Below are 17,912 nucleotides of genomic sequence, written 5' to 3'. Positions count from 1 at the left end.
TTAACATCTTCAAGACACAATGTTTTCTACTTTAAAGAACACAGTCTTTATTAATGAGCCACAGTGTTATCCAGAATCTTTTTTTTTTTTAAAAACCTAGAGCTGTCCAGTTTCAAAATTCTAGAGGAAAAAAAATCAAACATTTCCTCTCCTCTCTCTCTTCTCCGTGACAACCCACCCCCACCCCCAGCCGTTTCGTCTTCAGAATTTTACCTGAACATTCTGAAAGTTGAATAGGATTCCACTGGCAGGAGGGGGTTGGAAGGAGAGGTAGCCATGGAGACAACTTTTCTGCAGGATCTGCCATCTTAACTGCCAAATCTTTGTATTACAAATTAAAGTCTGAATTTTTCTCCTTTGAAAGTTTTGACCAACGGTCTCAGGAACCACCCCCACCCCTCTGTTAGAAGAGGCAACATGCAAGTGAAGTTGGTTAAAGCTGGTGAGCTGAAGACATGTTTGTGTCAAAGTGGGAATCTTAATCAGAGCTCCGTGGGGTCGTCTTTGGGTAAAAAAAATAAAAATAAAAACAAAAAAACTATTCCCTGCAGCCGTTGCAGTAACGTTTCACACCGTTCACAGTTATTTTAAGCCCCCCTCTCACCTTTTTCTTTCCTATCGTGTTCAGATTATAGTTAGAATAAGGTCGCTTCAATCAGGACAACTCTAGACAGAATTTTACTTACCGCCACACTAACTGTCGATCTGAGTTTTGATTTTAAATAACAAATCCTAAAATCTGTCTCAATTGTCCCGAGTATCAACTATCTTAACGAGTGGAAAGGTATCTAGATTCTTACCTCGTTCCTTCACTTAGGTACCATCTGGATAGGTAAGGATAGGGAGATGGGATGGATAACGCCGAAGTTGGGAGTATTTAAGTTTTTATTGAGAAAAGAGAGAATACATCAGAAAGTCTTTACAAAGTCCCACGAGATGGTAAAGAGAATCACGAACAGGAGGGGCCACAGACTTGAGGGTCTCAGGTCGGGGTGCGAAATGGGAATAGGGGAAGAACTGGGCGTTCGGGCAGAGAAGAGGGAGAGAGACTGGCCGGACGCGACGGGGAAAGAATAAGGGGTGGGGACGCTAGACAGGGCCAGCCTCCGTCCCCGGTGCCCAGCCCCGAGAGAGTCAACTCCAGGCAGGAAGGAGCCCTAGGCGGCGGCTCCCTCCCGGGGGACCCGGGGGTCCGCGGAGGCCAGAGGTAAGCCCGAGAGCAGACGGCGCCGGCCCCGCGAGGGGAGAGGCGCGCCGGCCGCTTCCTTACCTTCGGGCATCTCCCGGTCGCTGATGTGCTGCAGGTGGTGGCCTTCACCCGCTCCGAAATCCAACTCGGTGGGTTCCACGGCAGCCGGCGCTGGCGCTACTGCCACCGCGTCTCCGGCCGCCGCCTCGTAGACCTCAGACTCGTAGTCTGGCTCCGCCGGCCCCGAGCGCCGGCCCAACTTGGGGCTGGCATTGGGGGACACGCAACAGCTCAGCGTGTTCCCCATGGGGCGCCTCCGCTCGGCCCCTGACTCCGCCGAGCTCAGAAGCCGCCCCTTCCCCCAACAATGGCGCGGCGGGCACCGGCAGCCCCGGGCTATGCCGGGGCTGCGCCGCGCTTGTAGACGCGGCCTCGCCTGCCTCTGGCCTGTCCGCCCCGCCGCCGGGCCCGGGGCAGGGCTCCGGCCCCGGCCGCACCCCCGCTGTCTCGCTGCCGCCGCCTCCCCGGAGTCAACTAGTCTATGAAGGCGGCGACCAGCCCGGCTTATTTAAAAGGGGTGGGGACCCGACAAGCGCTGAGACGCGCAGCCACTGCCGGGAGAGAGCGCGGCCGGAGCTCCTCCTCCTTCCGCCGCCGCCTCTCGACTGAAAGCCGCTCGCCTGGCAGCCCCTTGCCAACCGGAACGCGTCTTTCGGTCACCTGGTTACGACGAACCAATCACACACAGAGTTTCCTCCCCGCGCCCGCCTCAGAGAGCAGGCACGTGACTCACAATGCCCCGCCCCCGCCCCGCGGCTGCTCCGCCCCTCGAGTGGCGCGCCCCGAACTCCTGTTTCCATTCATCGTGCGGCACTCGGAGCTTTCCGGTCCTTCGGGAAGCGTTGCGGGAGTTAGTGAATCGAAGCTGTCCTGAGTCAGTGGGCTCTATGGAAGGCTTGTTAGTAAAAAGTCAGTTCCGTTAGCAACTTGGTTTCACCGGGTCTGACAGCTGACTCATTTGATGCATTGCTCAACGAACTTAGTTACACCCGAATTGTTGACAGTTTTTTGTAACTAAATGCTCCTCTCTAACTGACTTCGAAAGAGTGTTAGTTTCCGCCTTCAGTTTAACCATAGCAACCCCCCGGGTCCTCAATAAAGAGCTGTGTCCGTGTCTTGAATAAGACTCGAGGACACGTCACCCCTCCACTTCCTCATCGGTAAATTAGGGACCGAACTCCTCCCTCCCAACTCTGAAACGCTGGGATTCAGCAACTCGATTTTCTCGCTGTTTCTCTCTTCCACGGCACGAGTCTCCATGTTTCCCTACTTTCGCCAGTAACATAAAGCATAAAGCATGATTTTCTCATACAAAACTGAGAGTCACAAAGTGAAGTACCACGGTTTTGATTTAATGAAGATGATGGTTAAGATATGTTCCCAAGGTCACATGATTGCTCAGGGGTATCGCCAGGATTTGGTCTCCGATTGTGTGGATCCCCGAAGGCACCTTATTGTGATTATCAGAAAATAAAGGTAGAAGTCAAATTTGATTGGAAGTGGCATAGGATTTTCTCTAAGGGAGAACAATTTTTTGAAGTGGATTTTAAAATACTTTCCCTTTTTTCAACATTGGTTAGTCCCTCCTACTTTCTAGGCACTGTGTTCCTGCAATAGCCCTGCCTTCGATGAGCTCAGTCAGGCACATGAGAAAACAAAGGCTTAGAAAGTCCAGTTGTCTGAGGTCAGTCACACTGCTGCCAAGTACTTGAACCTGAAATTCAAACCTAGGTCTATCTAACCCCTAAGTAGGTTCTGGGGTAAAGGGCTTGATTTTTTTCCCCCAGAAACATGAAAGCCTTTGAATGTTGTGATGTTAAGGAGTCACAATCAGGTGGTTTCTAGTGAGGTCACTCTGGACAATAAGGAGGATTGATGGAAGAAACGAGACCAGTTAAGAGACTTTATATTCATCTAAGAGGGGAGTGAGAGTTCAAACTAAAGGCAGGGGCAGAGATGGTGTGATGGGAAAGGATTTGAGGTCATTTGGTGACTAGATATGGAGCAAGAGGGGGAAAAGAGAGGCGAAAATGGCTGCTAGGGTTCTGACTTAGGGAACTAGGGAGAGCAGAGTGACTTTTTCCTAGATAGAGTGCAGAAAGAGGAAGAGGTTTGAGGAGGAAGATCGTTTGGGGCTTTGTTAATGGGAGCCAGGAAGTAGAGCTCTCAGGTTGAAAGTTAGATGTAAACTTCTGTAGGCTAAGTCCATTTTGTGATATCCCATCTTATGTTTTTGAAAATAACACATACTAAATCAATTTTAAAATGTAATTGGGCAAATCCCCTAATGTTGACAGTTAAGAATATAATATTTTTCATGGAGCAACTTGGAATCTATGGTTTTAGTAAATGACATGACCTATGTAAAATAAAACTGTTCAATGAGAACAATATTAATATTGCCATTGAAGTACATACAAAGTAGTTGAAGCTGTGGGTGTAGAAGTGATGGCCTTGAGGAGACGTGTATAATAAGGAAAGGAAGGAAGGGAGGGAGGGAGAGGGAGAGAGGGAACTTCAAAAATAGGGAAATTTAAATGGCATTTAAGTAAACCTTTGCCAAAGGGAGTAGTGGAAATCAAGGGACCTGTGTATTAATCAGAAATGGCTGATCAGCTGAGTTCCATGAGGGTAGAAATCACATCTTCTTCTCTTTTCTGGAACAGAGCACCTAGCACAGTACCTGGCCAGTAGAAGCTCTATTTGTAATTCCCTAAACAGAGTCCAATGTTGTCTGGAGGGCAGGAAAATTACAAATACCACCGACTGTGGTACATGGGTGACTGGGGATGGGTGCAAACTGGAAGGCAAGCAGTGAGTAAAAGAAATAAATAGGAGGTGATAAAGTGGAGACAAGGATTTTCTTCCCAAACATTTGGCTGAGAAGAGAGACGTGCCAGTCATTAGAAGGAAATGTACAGTTAAGAATTTTTTTTAAGATGGAAAAAAAATGTGAGAATATTTATATGTTAAAGGGTATGAGCTGATGGAGAAAAAGGAGTTCGAGGTTAGAGGAGATGGGAAAATTGACAGAGCGAGGTCCTCAAGAAGGCAGAAGTGGATGTACTCCAGGGCAGGCATAGATTAGCTTTGGATTGAGAGAAAAGCAAGGAAGGAAACAGGACCTGGATGACGGACACCTATTCTGGGTCTGTCAGAATAGAGACATTTCTGATAGAGAATAGGTTTAGGAAGAGCTCATCTGAGGACCTCTATTTTTCTCTGTTATAATAGGCTTATGGTTGGAAAGCTACTCCAGGAAAGTGAGGATAATGTGTAAAGAAGTTTAAACATTAGAAAAGCTTAATATACCTAATAAAAAGCAAATGATAGCTTCCCTCAAAATTGGAAAAATTGAAAATAAATTTGAGCAAAAAACCAAGGAGCTCTGGTATAAAACAGGTATGTCACAAAAGTGGATTTGTTCCTCCAAATAGTAAAAAGAAATAGCAACAACTTTGAAGGGGGAAGAGTTTAAAAAAATTAAGACATGACATGTAATTGCAAAAAATGTGAACTTTTACAAACCCTTTAATGACACATGAGACCAAAATGAAAGGAAAAAAACCCAGAGGGAGTATTCTCCTTTATTAAAAGGATACCAGTATAGAAAGGTCACCTCAAAAATCAAGGAAGCAAGGATGATTAACATTTAATTTAATTGTTTAAAAGATATAAGTAAGGTTTGGATACAAAAACAGGCAATATATTGAAATGTGGGAAGCCATGGTAGAATGGGAAAGGATTCAAGGAAGTTCAGTTTCAGTGAACAACATCTCGTTAAATCCTTAGGACCTAGTGACTACATTCCATGACAATAATAATATTGTCTGAAGTCCTAGGAATGTCATTAGATACCATTTTGGATGATTCTTATAGACTTGAGACAACGCCTAAGATTAAGTTTCAAAATAGTGCCTGCATTTAACATCAGACACATACAAAAATAGATATGCATGACCTTGAAAATAAAAGACTTTTAAACTTGCTAAGCAGAAAAAATATTCAGAAGCACCATTATGAAAGTATTAATAGATTTGAAAATATTTTGTTTTAAAAGAACATTGGAGGGCAGTGAGAAAAAACCTTATCCTTTTATGACAGTGGCAAATCTGGGAGAGAAAAGGGAAGCAGAGGAGTAATGACATTTGAATTAAGCTAGAGTTTGATTCTGTGATAGAACCTGACATTTGCATATGCCAACTGATGTATGAACATTCCCTGTTTTACATGGATCTGGAATAAACTGGAGAAGGAAATGGCAACCCACTCCAGTGTTCTTGCCTGGAGAATCCCAGGGATGGCGGAGCCTGGTGGGCTGCCGTCTATGGGGTCGCACAGAGTCGGACACGACTGAAGCGACTTAGCAGCAGGAATAAACACATTCATTAATTCAACTTATTCATTTAATAGCTGTTCAATACCCTGATGACTCAGAAGGTAAAGAATCTGCCTGTAATGTGGGAGACCTGGGTTTGATCCCTGGGTTGGGGCAAAGAACCCTTTCCAGTATTCTTGCCTGGAGAATCCCCATGGACAGAAGAGCCTGGCAGGCTATAGTCCATGGAGTCGCAAAGAATCAGGCACGACTGAACAATTAAGCACAACACCTGAACTCTTGGGCTTCCCAGGTGGCGCTAGTGGTAAAGAACCTGCCTGCCAATGCAGGAGATGCAAGTTCAATCCCTGGGTCAGGAAGATACCCTGGAGGAGGGCATGGCAACTCACTCCAGTATTCTTGCCTGGAGAATCCCGTGGACAGAGGAGCCTGGCAGGCTACAGTCCATATGGTCCCACAGAGTAAGATACAACTGAAGAGATAGCATGCACACTCCCGAGCTCTTACTATAGGCCACACTTTTTAGGTTCAGGTTTAGGTTGCTTTGACCAAGAAAAACAAGGTCCCTGTTCTCATGAAATTTATCTTCTAATAAGGGAGTCCACAAACCAGTCTTATCCATCACCCCTCAAACTCATGGCCCAGGATGTCTATTTCTCTCCAGCTATTGTGTCTTCATTCTAGACAGTAGGGTGGAAGAGGAGAAGGGAGATTTTTTCAGAAATCCACATAGCACAGTGCTTACATATCATTGACTTAAAGCTTAGCCCCATGGCCATACATAGCTGCAAGGGAGGCTCAAAAAATGTAGTTATATAGCTGACTAACTAATGCAGAAGGGAGAACTAGACATTGAAACTGGATATTGAAAGCACTCTCTGTAAGGAACAATCTGTAAGGAAAGATTAGAGAAATTTCAACTTAAAGCAAGAATGATCATGATAAAATTTCATAGCCTTTTGCAAGCATATTTGAAAAAGTTATACAAGGATTTCTGTAATGATCTTTTCTTAAGCTTAAAGGACAAAAAAAAAAGTGGAGAAAGACAAACTGTAGAATGAAACTAGGTCAGATGCAAGAAAGAGTCTACAATGGTCAAGTAAACAGGTTCATATATTATATGTGTGTGTTGTAAGTAATTGGATTCTATCCTGAGTATTACAACCAGTTGGTCTTATAGAAGAGGATTTTGTGTGTAATAGGTACATTTTTTTCCGGATGTAGAGTCCACCCTTATCATCATATTCTCAATGGCATATGTGAACAAAAAAGTTGAGAATTACTATTATACCTGATTTCATGTGGAAAAACTTGACTTCTCTCATTCCTGACTTCAGAACATTATAATCCAGATTTTGGAGTAAGTGGGGCATTAGAAAGTACTGGGAGTCATATTGTAATAAACTACCCTGTGTCTCTTCCAGCTGTCTTTCTTCCCTACTCCATCTGAACTGTTCTCCCACCTTCTTTCTCTTCTCACACCATCTAGGTTTCCTTCTGCCAAGTGAGTCTGTTGAGATGAGAATGCGAATTTAGTTGAAATGATGCTCTAAAAAAATGCAAAAATTGTTAGTTTACCATACCATCAGGGCAATGAATGCTCCCTGGACAAGTCACTGTGGCTACAATCCTAAATATTGGGGCATTTTCTCAGACAAGTTCTAGGAAAAGTCTGCAGTTCTAGAAGAGTTGAGGGGTTTCCTTCTGCCTTCTTGGGGCCATTATTTTCTTTGCCATTTAATGGTTTATTTGCTTCTAGTTCCATTTGTCTAAGTATGATAGGAGATCTAAAATCTTTCTCAGTCCACGGTGCTTCCTCTGATCACCTCCAAGTGAAGGCAGAGGAGCCGTTCTCTACTGGAAGTGCCTTGTCCAGGCTGCTGGTTTTCTAAAGCAGATGACAGCTCTGCTCCCAGCTCCAAAGACTGTAACAGTATGTGGTCTATACTTAACTAGTCTCATAAGAGAGCTCCTCCCCTCTATACTTACCCAGGAAATAACTCACTGACAAATCCATTTAGAACAAGACAGAGTGTTTTTTAAAAACACACACATTAGATGCTTTCAGTTGTTTGTTCTTAATTATGCCAACGCTCCTTTCCCCCCCAGCATTTCCAAATTTCGCTGTTTCCACTTGTTTCCCTTGTGTGTTATCTTGGGATGTTTAAGATGTTTATTCTCTGCACTTCCATTTAATTTTATACTCTTAAAATGGAATCCTTGGCCAAGTTGCCTTATCGAAGTTAGAACCATTTTCTTGCAGTGGTTCACCATGTTCCCCTCAGTTTCTCCTAGTAGCCTTTTTGACAACGGCCTCCTGAAACAAAGCTGATGTTAGAAACATTGCAGAAAAAGGAGTTTCATTAAACTTGGCAGTAGGGAAAAGTTTGAAGATGTCTTTTTCACCAAGTTTGTCTCCTAGAAACAAAGCTCATAGATTTTTAGGACATGAAATTTTTCTCATATGACTCTATTTCCCTATTCTGGAGACAAATCAATTTTTATCCTCATAGCATGGCATTCACCCTGAAGTACTTCTAGAACTTTCCTATCAAAAGGGATTAAGACAGCAAACTGGAAGGAGGTAGGGGCCAGGGAACTTGTCTTAAGAGTCAGATTTGAATAGACAGCACACTTGAAAAAAAAAAACCAATAACACAGGTTACATTGGGGGTGGGGGTGGGGGGGACTAAGGCCTTGTCCCCTCTGGTGAGTAAGTTTAGCTTACGTAGGGCACTTGTTTGACAAGCCTAGGTTGAGTAAGGCCATATACCCCATGAGCTGTGTTTTTCCAGTCATACTTACCATGCGGATAAAATCAAATACTCATCTGAAAGTAATACTCTGGTTATGCAATCAATGCTTTGCCCAGGAGAGGCAAGGAAAAATTGAGACCACAGGAGCAGCTGAGGCTACTGTCCAAAAACAAATCCACTGTTCTTTGTAGTCATAGAATTTGCCCTGTCCCACCTTGGCCATCTGGTAAACCTCTACTCATTCTTTTCAGGCTTATCTAAAGCAGAACCTCCTATGCAGTGCTCTCTGACTCTGTTAAAGCTACGAAACTCTGCATCTTCAGTGCAATCAGTTCCTTCTCTAAAGCAGCCTTGTATCCCATTGTATGGTAATTGCTTGATATCCTCATTAAACTAGCCATTCCCCTGAGGACAGAGCTATTTTATTCAGCTTTTTGGTATCCCCAGCGTAAAGTATAATGCCTGGCTTGCAGCAGTCTTAATATGTTTTTTCTTGAATGAATAAATGAATGATAAAAGTTGGAAAAATGAAAAAGTAGGACTGAGAGTACCAGCAAGCACAGTTTGAGAACTGATACAATTATTCTTTACTTTTCAGCCTTCTCTATTTTTTTTGTGTGTGCCTCTGCTTCTAGTTTCTGTTCCCCTACAGTATTTTTTAAAAACAATAGTCATTTTCTAATGGCATAGATGACTATATTTACAAGGAAAAAAATAGAGATACAGACATAGAGAACAAATGCAGGTACACCAAGGGGGAACGGGAGGTGGTGGGATGGATTGAGAGATTGGGATTGACATATATACACTACTATGTATAAAATAGATCACTAATGAGAACCCCCTGTATAGCACAGGGAAGTCTACTCAATGCTCTGTGGTGACCTAAATGGGAAGGCAGTCCAAAAATGAGGGGATATATGTATGCGTATAACTGATTCACTCTGCTATACAGTAGAAACTAACATAACATTGTAAAGCAACTGTACTCCAATAAAAATCAATTTAAAAAATAGTCATTTTCTAGTGCTCACAATTTTGTGGGTCCCCACGGGCAGGGCACAGTGGGGACCACTCCTCTCTGCCTCGGAACAGTTCTGGCCTCATTTGGAGTGGATCTAGCAACTGAACATGGCTCAGGCAGGGCCACACAGCTGGAGTGTCTGTTCTGGCTGTCAGCTGGGTTCCTCACTCTCCTGTCAGGTGCCTAGTCTATGAAGGCTGGGACATCTGGAACTAGCTGGACATCCATCAGCACATGGTGGTCTCAGGAGAGTCAGACTTCTTACTGGATGCAGGTATGTAATCCCAGTGTATTTTGCTTCCTTAGTAAGTGTATTAATCTAAAAATACGGAGGAGGAAGGGAGAGGTATGGTGAGCAACATTCCTTAAATCAGAGGAAAAAAAAACCTCAAAGTTAACTTATTCACCGAAGTTCATCAACCTCTGAAGTTCATCCAGACCATCACCTTATAATGTACAATGCTAAACTTGTAACCAAATCTAAGTCTTATGCACTATCTGCCATTCAAACAATTCCTTTCCCCCCTTGGTCTCTGAGTTTTTTGGTAGCTAGAAAGAACACAGGTTTGTGCAGAAACAAATTTGCCATAGGTTATGTTCATTTTGTGATGTCTCACCTTATGTGTTTGAAAACAACGTGGTGGTGGTGGTTAGTTGCTCAGTCGTGTCCGACTCTTGCAACCCCCATGGACTGTAGCCCACCAGGCTCCTCTGTCCATGGGATTCTTCAAGCAAGAATACTGGAGTGTGTAGCCATTTCCTTCTCCAGGGGATCTTTCCCTCCCAGGAATAGAACCTGGGTCTCCTGCACTGCCGGCAGATTCTTTCTTGAAAACGACGTACAGTACATTAAATGGAGAAGAGTGATAGGAGAAATTTCCTAAAGTTTATATGCTAAGAATATCTTATTTTTCTAGTGATTACCTTGACAGAGCAACTTAGAATCTATGGTTTCAGCAAAAAAAGTGTCCTATGTAAAATGAAACCACTGATGAAAACAAACCTCCAAACATTATTAACAGTGCTACTTTTTTTTCCTTTATTTACTTCTGACTGTGCTGGGTCTTTATTGCTGCCCAGGCTATTCTATAATTGTGGCTAAGAGGGCTTCTCTTCGTTGTGGTGCATGGGCTTCTCTTTGTGGTGGCTTCTCTTGTCATGGAGCACAGGCTCTAGGCGCATGGGCTTCGGTAGTTGTGGCCCCCCTGCTGTAGAGTACAGGCTCAAAGGTTGTGGCATACAGGCTTAGTTGCCCCATGGCATGTGGTATTCTCTGGGGCGAGGGATCAAACTCCTGTCTCTTGCATTGGCAGGTGGATTCTTTACCACTGAGCCACCGGGGAAGCTCCACAGCTGCTACATTTAACTAGCGATTTCCATGTGAATGTATACTGTGAAGTGTTTGATGTGCAGAAACAAATATCCAAAAACCACCCCCATAATACATTGATATGAAAGCCCTTCAGGGAAACTCTCCACTTGGGACCAATGGCCCATCTGATCCCATCTCATAAGGATCTTCCCTTCTCCAGGGAAGTAGGTGGAATGAATATGCTGTTTGCTATTGCCTGTTTTTGAAACAAGGTGTATGCCAAGGTCAGTGTGCCCTTCCCCAGAAGCATCAGGGGAGGAGTTTGCAACATCTGCAAATTCTGTTTAGCCCTCTTTTAGGTAGAAATCCTGCTTTGCTGGCATTTTATGTTTCTATAAAAGAATAGGAAGAAACTTGCCCCTCAGAGTCTTCAACAAGATAAGGTTGTGTCTAGGTAGCAATTGTGATGAGGTATCTACTGAGGTGAAAGAAATAAATAGGATCAGAAAAATACACATTTCCTACCTTAGAGTCACAAAGAGTCAGACACAACTGAGTGACTGAACACACACACACACACACACGTATCCTTACAGGGCCTTGACTGAGGGCCAAACAATCACAGAAAGAGCAATGCTCGTTCTGAGACTCAGGACAACTTAGATAATTAATTATAATTAAGTAGAAATTAATAATGATTTGAATAATTGAAGTTTCCCCACCTTCAGTCTGTGGGCTGGGAGCAGTGCCATGCTGAGCCATAATGGAGCCTGAAACAAAAGAGGAATTAGTAATGCTTATCTGTCTCTATTAAAGTTGTTGACATTTTGTTCATTATAGATTTTTAAACATATATTTATTAAAAATATTCCATCCAAATATTATTTCTCTTGATCAGTGAGAGGAGGGGATCAGTGGGGTCCCCTTAAAACTTTGGCACTTGCAGCAAGTGCCTCATGATTTCCTGATGCCCGTCCCTGCCCAGGCCCAGAAGCAATGCATGGGATACTCTGGATGTTGCCTGGCCTGTTCTTGACCACAGACTAAAGAAGAGTCAGATCCTTGGATTGGTCCTTGACCTTTGGTGTCTAATCATTGAACTCAAAAGAATCAAATTCCAGCCTGGGCCAGAGACGGAAGGCAGCCCCAAGCCCCTTGTGTACCACTGTTAGCCCATTGTACGGACAAGAAACTTGGACTCAGTACAATTGGCAAGTGTGCCTGAGATGACAAATCTAGAAAGTGACACATGAGGGCTTGAATCCAGGCTGGGCAGATTCCATGGGCTGTGCTCTCAGTCACTGGGCTCCAAGAGACTGTCCATTCACTGTATTTCCTACCATTTCCCAGTGAAAAGGACAAATAATGTATTTTTTTCTCTCTTAACATAGAGTCAGTTACAAGTTATGGGAAAATATGTTCTATTAACTTTTGATAAATGTATTGTGTTTTACCTCTTACAGAGGTAATACATATTTACTGAAGAGAAATTAGAAAATAAACATATATGAGAAATCAAAATCTAACCTCCAGTGCCACCCACTATTAGTATTTTGTTGTGTATCTCTCCAAGATTTATTTATTTTTTGTTCTTTAAGCTTTCTTTTAATAAAGATAAATTATATGTGTATGATTTTAAAATGAAACCATGCTCAGCAGGCAGCTTTTTAAAGTGTGCTTTCTTCATTTAACAATATACCTTGAACATCATTCTGTGTCATTGTTTTTTGCAGAGTAATTTGTAATGTCTTCATAATACACATTCATCCTTTCATGAATATTTATTGGGGGCCTGCTGCTTTCCAACTAGGCACTAGAGATACATCGATTAACAAAACAAAGAATTTGGCCCACTAGGGTTGACACTGAGGTAGAAGATGACCTTTAATAAAAAAGGACAGTAAATGTATGTCACTTAATAGGGACACTATTTTGGATGTATCAGGGAGTTTTCCATGATAAGAGGTGTGTGTGGATGCATACTAAGTCACTTCAGTCCTGTCCGACTCTGTGTGATCCTATGGACTGTAGTCCCCCAGGTTCTTCTGTCCTTGGGATTCTCCAGACAAGAATACTGGAGTGGGTTGCCATTCCCTCCTCCAAGGGATCTTCTTGACCTAGGGATCAAACTTACATCTCCTGCATTGGCAGACGGGTCCTTTACCACTAGCACCACCTGGGAAGCCCACGTATTTGCTTATTAAAGAACCAAAAAACACTAGGAGAAACACTTCTGGTTGTATATTCTTATCCTGCATTGCAGGCAGAGACTTCAACGCTGAACCACCAGGGAAGTCCATTATGGGCTTAACGGTTCCATAAAACTGTCCCCCTAAAATCTGTACGTTGAAGTCCCAACCGCCAGTACCTCAAAACGTGACTATATTTACAGATAGGGTCTTTAGAGCGGTGATAAGCTATGATGAGATCATTAGGGTAACCTCTAATCCATTATGACTGGAATCTTTGCAAGAAGAGGAAATTTGGACACCAATGCGTAGAAGGAGGACACTGGGAGAAGTTGGCCACCTGTAAGCCAAGGAGAGAGAACAGGAGCTGATCCTTCCCTCACAGCTCGCAGAAGAAGCCAACCCGCTGGCATCTTCATCTTAGACTTTCAGCCTCCAGAACGGTGAGGAAACTAATTTCCATTGTTTAAGCCACACAGTCTGTAGTATTTTGTCACAGCTGCCCCGGGAAACTAATAAATTTGGAGAAAGAGGCCAGAATGAAGTGGAAAGGTGCAATCTCTGTGAAGTCCGGGGACCACAAGGGCCAAGGCTTGGTATCTTGAATTAGAGAAAAGCAAAGGCCTTTGGGGCCCTGAGGGAGGCTGAGCGGAGAAAGGAGGTCAGAAGAGGCAGCAGGGCACTGCTGGGTCCTAAAGCACCCCGCAGACCTCGGAAAGAACTTCAGATTATATTTTGGGAAAACAGGAAAGCGCTGGAAGACAGTTGGACCTGACATTTTAACAAAGGTCCTTGGCTCCTGAGTGGAACCCAGATAAGACGTATCAAAAAGTTTGTAACCCTTTTTTTTTTTTTTTTAAGTTTTTTGGTTTTTTTGTGGACCATTTTTAAAGTCTTTATTGAATTTGTTACGATATTGCTTCTTTTTATGTTTTGGTGTTTTGGCCCCTAAGCATGTGGGATCTTAGCTCTACCACTAAAGATGGAACCCTTGCCCCCTGTCTTGGAAGGCAAAATCTTAACCATTGGACCACCAGGGATGTCCTTGTAACCCTTTTATGAGTTCATGAAATGATTTATCAGTGCATCTTAGTGAGAGGAATGAGAAGCAGGGGGAGGGGCTTCTCAGACATTGGCCCCAAGCCCTAAGCCTTCTTTGTACCCCAAGCACCTCACTCCCCAATCTGACAAACTGTATAAACTGTCACTGTAAACCAGCCTCTGATTTTGCCATTAGTCCTTCTCTACAGGGTCATAGTGTGGGGCCTCTCCTACCCCAGGCTGAGGCCAGCTGGTTACTGGTTGCTTCCTTCACTGATGTCTATTCCTACTCACCGGGTCTCATACCCAGGATCCCAACCCTCAGGCTCCCTCCACCATCTCAAACCTCTTAGCTCATGGGCACCAACTGCCATCTGCCAAGATTCCATCTTACTCTTCTCTCTGTCTCTCTTCCTCCTTCTTTCCCTCATTCCTAGTTTTTCCTGGGAAATGGAGACAGGGAAGCCACCTCTGATATCTACAAATGAAATTTCATGGAAGTGGACAATCCCCAGGTGAAGTCACAGCTACTCAACCCAGTTAGAAACTTCGGGCCTTTCTAACAAACCAGAGGTAACAGCTGCATGGGCAATAACAATGCAGGTTGGACTGAACTTTGATCAGTGTGCTGAGCACTCTCAGGAGGTTTTCATCAGTTTCCAGACTCCTCTTACGCTATTGAGGGGTCCTCTTTCGTAGAAAGAGCCCCCATCAGTAACTTCCTTTAAGAATATGTGTGTTTATTGTTACCTTCTGCCAAAGTCTTTCCATATACGCCACTGCCTCCCACCCAAGTCCTATTGACTCCATCAGTGTACACTTGTCATTCTATTTTGGCTGCATTTTGACTGTTATTCGTTGAAAATAAAAGATCAAACGGATCATCTTTCTCAAAGCACAATAAACACATAAAACTGGAAAAAAGCAGATTCCTTTAGTAAGTGTGCCTGTGCAGCCCAGACTTGAAGGTTAATCCCCTCTTTGACCACAGGAGAGAGTTGACATTACCAGGTGGATGTATAAGCTGGATATTCACCAGTGCAGATGCCCCGGGCCTCTAGGGAAGGGAAACACCAGGAGGGTCACTGGCCCTGGTCCTCTCTGTCACAAAGAGCCTGAATGCCACCCAGTTATACGTATGATTACAGAGAAGCATTGGCAGGTTTGAAGAAAGAAGATATAACTGCTCAACCTACCTCTGTGTCTCATTACTGGGCCACACCTGTTGTGTATCATGGATCAATATTTTTAATAAATCCCCTAATAACTCCTTTAATCATCTTGGGAATGGCATAATTATATTGAACTGAATAAATACACGTGAGCATGTGTGGGTTGAAACAGTTCACTCCTTAGACACTAACATTCAAAATATATCACAACTTTTGTAACTCTGTTTTGCTTTCTTTTCCTTCTTTTTTTTTTTTTAATTTTGTTTTGATTTAATATGGAAGTGGCCTGTGCCTGTCTTGACCTCTGATAGGCCCCATGAAAACCTGAAACCGAGGCGAGGTGACAAAGTCTGGTCCTTCAGCACTAAGGGCCTCCTCATGTTACTTCTTTACTTAGAAAAATAAAATGTTATTGCAGAAGACCCAGAGCCACAAATATTCTTCCCAGGCAAATTTGTTTCCAGAATTCTTAGCTTTTTAGTTAAATTTAGCCATCAGGGAATTGTCTAGACTGGAAATATCTAGGCAAGACCAAAACAAAATCTCAAGTGTGCATCCATCTCTTCCAAGTTGAGTTAGAATCAGATATGCCTTTGGGAGGAAGCAGGCAAGGGAACTCTTCCCACCACACACAGTCACCTCAAAATCAGATAGAAGGCGAGTCAACAGTTACGTGTCTGTTTGCATATCTTACCAGAGTCCCATTTCTACTTTTTTGAGCAAAAGAGCAAAAAGTATCTAATACGTATCATTAAATATGTTTGCAAAACTATAATCTTTGTAACTACCATTGCTAACCAGACACTAGCATGCCTTTATGCTCAGTATTAGAAATGACAGCATGAAACTTTTTAGCAACTCCTTCTCTTTCATAATGATACTGGGTCATCTTGAGTGTGAGGGATCATGACACCGTCTGTATGTAGTTTTAGATTCCCTAGTGATGCCAAATATATTCATGTCAACAGATACCGTTCCAAAATACCCGAGTTCAGTTTAGCTGAATACCAGAGGACTGACTCCAATTACTGCAGAGGGAATAAATATATCTTTAACTCAGACGGCTAAACATTAAAAACTCAGAAAATCTATCTTGCAAAGAGCTGGGAAGTAGTAAAGTAAGACCTTTCTAGAAAGGCCAATCAATTTTGTGCTTTCGTTAACTGTATTATTATAACCCTTTTCAATTAACATCTTTTCTTAGCCGTATGTGAAAAACTGCTCTTTTTTTTTTTTAACTAACTTATGATAGCACCTAATTCAGTTCCGTTCAGTTGCTCAGTCATGTCCGACTCTTTGTGACCCCATGAACCGCAGCACACCAGGCCTCCCTGTCCATCACCAACTCCCGGAGTTTACCCAAACTCATGTCCATTGAGTCAGTGATGCTATCCAACCATCTCATTAATTAATGAATGAATAATAAATTATTAATTATGAATAATAAATTATTAATTAATTAATTATGAATGATAAATCATTAGAAATGTAAAAATCTGTTTTATACTACTCGATACAGTGGTGGTGGTAGTGGTTTAGTAGCTAAGCCATGTCCGACTTTTGTGACCCCATGGACTCTAGCCTGCCAGGCTCCTCTGTCCACGGAATTCTCCAGGGGAGAATACTGGAATGGGTTGCCATTTCCTTCTTCAATGTACTCAATATAGTACAATACCAATAATCATAGTAATAATAATCATTGAAGTAATATACCACTCTGATTGAGTGCTTAGCACAAGCTAGAAGCTTTGGTAAGTACCTTTATGAATGGTCTTATATTAACCTCCCAACAACCTTGATAGATTGGTAAAATAATTTACTAATTCCTACTGTGTGTGTGTGTGTGCACGTGTGTGCGCACACATGCATGCACTCAGACATATTTGACGCTTTGCGACACTTTGTTTTTGTTTTTTTTTTTCCAATGTTCATATTTATTACTGAGTCTCAGATTGATAGTGAGGAAATAAGAAACATCAGGAGCCAAGCATTATAGTAGTGATGTTCTCACTGATTTGGCTGCTTAAAAAAAGGTCTTAACATGTGTGCCACTTTTTATGTGAGGCTTCTTATAGACCCAGCTTGGTTCTTCTCCAATGTCTTCTCTTGGAGTTGTACCTGATCTTATTGCCAGTTTTCATTCGAATCCATTGAGGAATGGGACGATTCTGCTTTTGTTTCTTGGCCAGGAATCGCTTGATCCTGAAAGTCTTGTGAGAAGACATGGTGAGGAGAGAACTCAACCACGCATAGGATGGCGGAGAAGAGAAAAGAGGAGGCTTTGCGACACTTTGGACTGTAGCCTGCCAGGCTTCTCTGTCCATGAGATTTTCCAGGCAATACTCAAGTGGGTTGCCATTCCCTCTTCCAGGAGATCTTCCCAACTCAGGGATCAAATTCATGTCTCCTGCGTCTCCTGCATTGCAGGCAGATTCTTTACATGCTGAGCCACCAGGGGCTCACTGCAATGAATGGCTAAGATTTTTATTGAGAATTTATGGTGTGTCAGGCACTGTACATGTATTAGGTGTTTTTAAGTATAAGTGTTAATTGCTCAGTCTTATCTGACTCTTTGCGACCTAACGGACTGCAGCTTTCCAGGCTCCTCTGTCCATGGGATTTCCAGGCAAGAATACTGGAATGGGTTGCCATTTCCTCCTCCAGGGGATCTTCCCAACCCAGGGTTTGAGCCCGGGTCTCCCACATTACAAGCAGATTCTTTACTGTCTAGCCACCAGGGAAGCTTATTTCTCACAGTTTTCCATAAAGCAGGTGCTCTCATTATCCCCATTTTAGGGATGAGGAAACTGAGGTACAGAGTGGAAGTGAC

General features: G+C 43.1%; 2 protein-coding genes and 1 long non-coding RNA gene across 5 annotated transcripts in view; all 3 read right to left on the bottom strand.

Annotated features, from left to right (window-relative positions):
• CCNYL1 (cyclin Y like 1) overlaps nucleotides 1-1,856 on the bottom strand; it is a 35,698-nt gene extending 33,842 nt beyond the window's left edge. For all 3 annotated transcript variants that reach the window (XM_081578170.1, XM_081578171.1, XM_081578172.1), the window contains exon 1: nucleotides 1,271-1,856. In XM_081578170.1, coding sequence (XP_081434296.1) covers nucleotides 1,271-1,496 — 226 coding nt within the window. In that variant the 5' untranslated portion in view covers nucleotides 1,497-1,856. The remainder of the gene's footprint in view (nucleotides 1-1,270) is intronic.
• A 724-nt stretch (nucleotides 1,857-2,580) lies between these two features.
• Nucleotides 2,581-15,016, bottom strand: LOC145541506 (uncharacterized). Its single transcript, XR_014079074.1, has 6 exons — nucleotides 14,919-15,016; nucleotides 11,403-11,450; nucleotides 9,379-9,687; nucleotides 7,578-7,905; nucleotides 6,880-7,098; nucleotides 2,581-6,268 (listed from the first exon to the last, which is right to left on the bottom strand). It is a non-coding gene; the product is annotated as an uncharacterized LOC145541506 (long non-coding RNA).
• Nucleotides 15,017-16,982: 1,966 nt separating this feature from the next.
• Nucleotides 16,983-17,356, bottom strand: LOC145541505 (large ribosomal subunit protein eL39). Its single transcript, XM_081578168.1, has one exon. It carries the CDS (start codon nucleotides 17,305-17,307, stop codon nucleotides 17,152-17,154), a length of 156 nt encoding a protein of 51 aa, XP_081434294.1. The 5' UTR covers nucleotides 17,308-17,356; the 3' UTR covers nucleotides 16,983-17,151.
• Nucleotides 17,357-17,912: the final 556 nt, after the last annotated feature.

Source organism: Giraffa tippelskirchi, chromosome 3, assembly GCF_054371585.1.
Source record: "Giraffa tippelskirchi isolate mGirTip1 chromosome 3, T2T-mGirTip1v1.2.pri, whole genome shotgun sequence".
In the NCBI taxonomy this organism is placed as follows: Eukaryota; Metazoa; Chordata; class Mammalia; order Artiodactyla; family Giraffidae; genus Giraffa; species Giraffa tippelskirchi.
The sequence above is the reverse complement of the archived record's forward strand: the minus strand, read 5'-3'. Positions and strand labels throughout refer to the sequence as shown.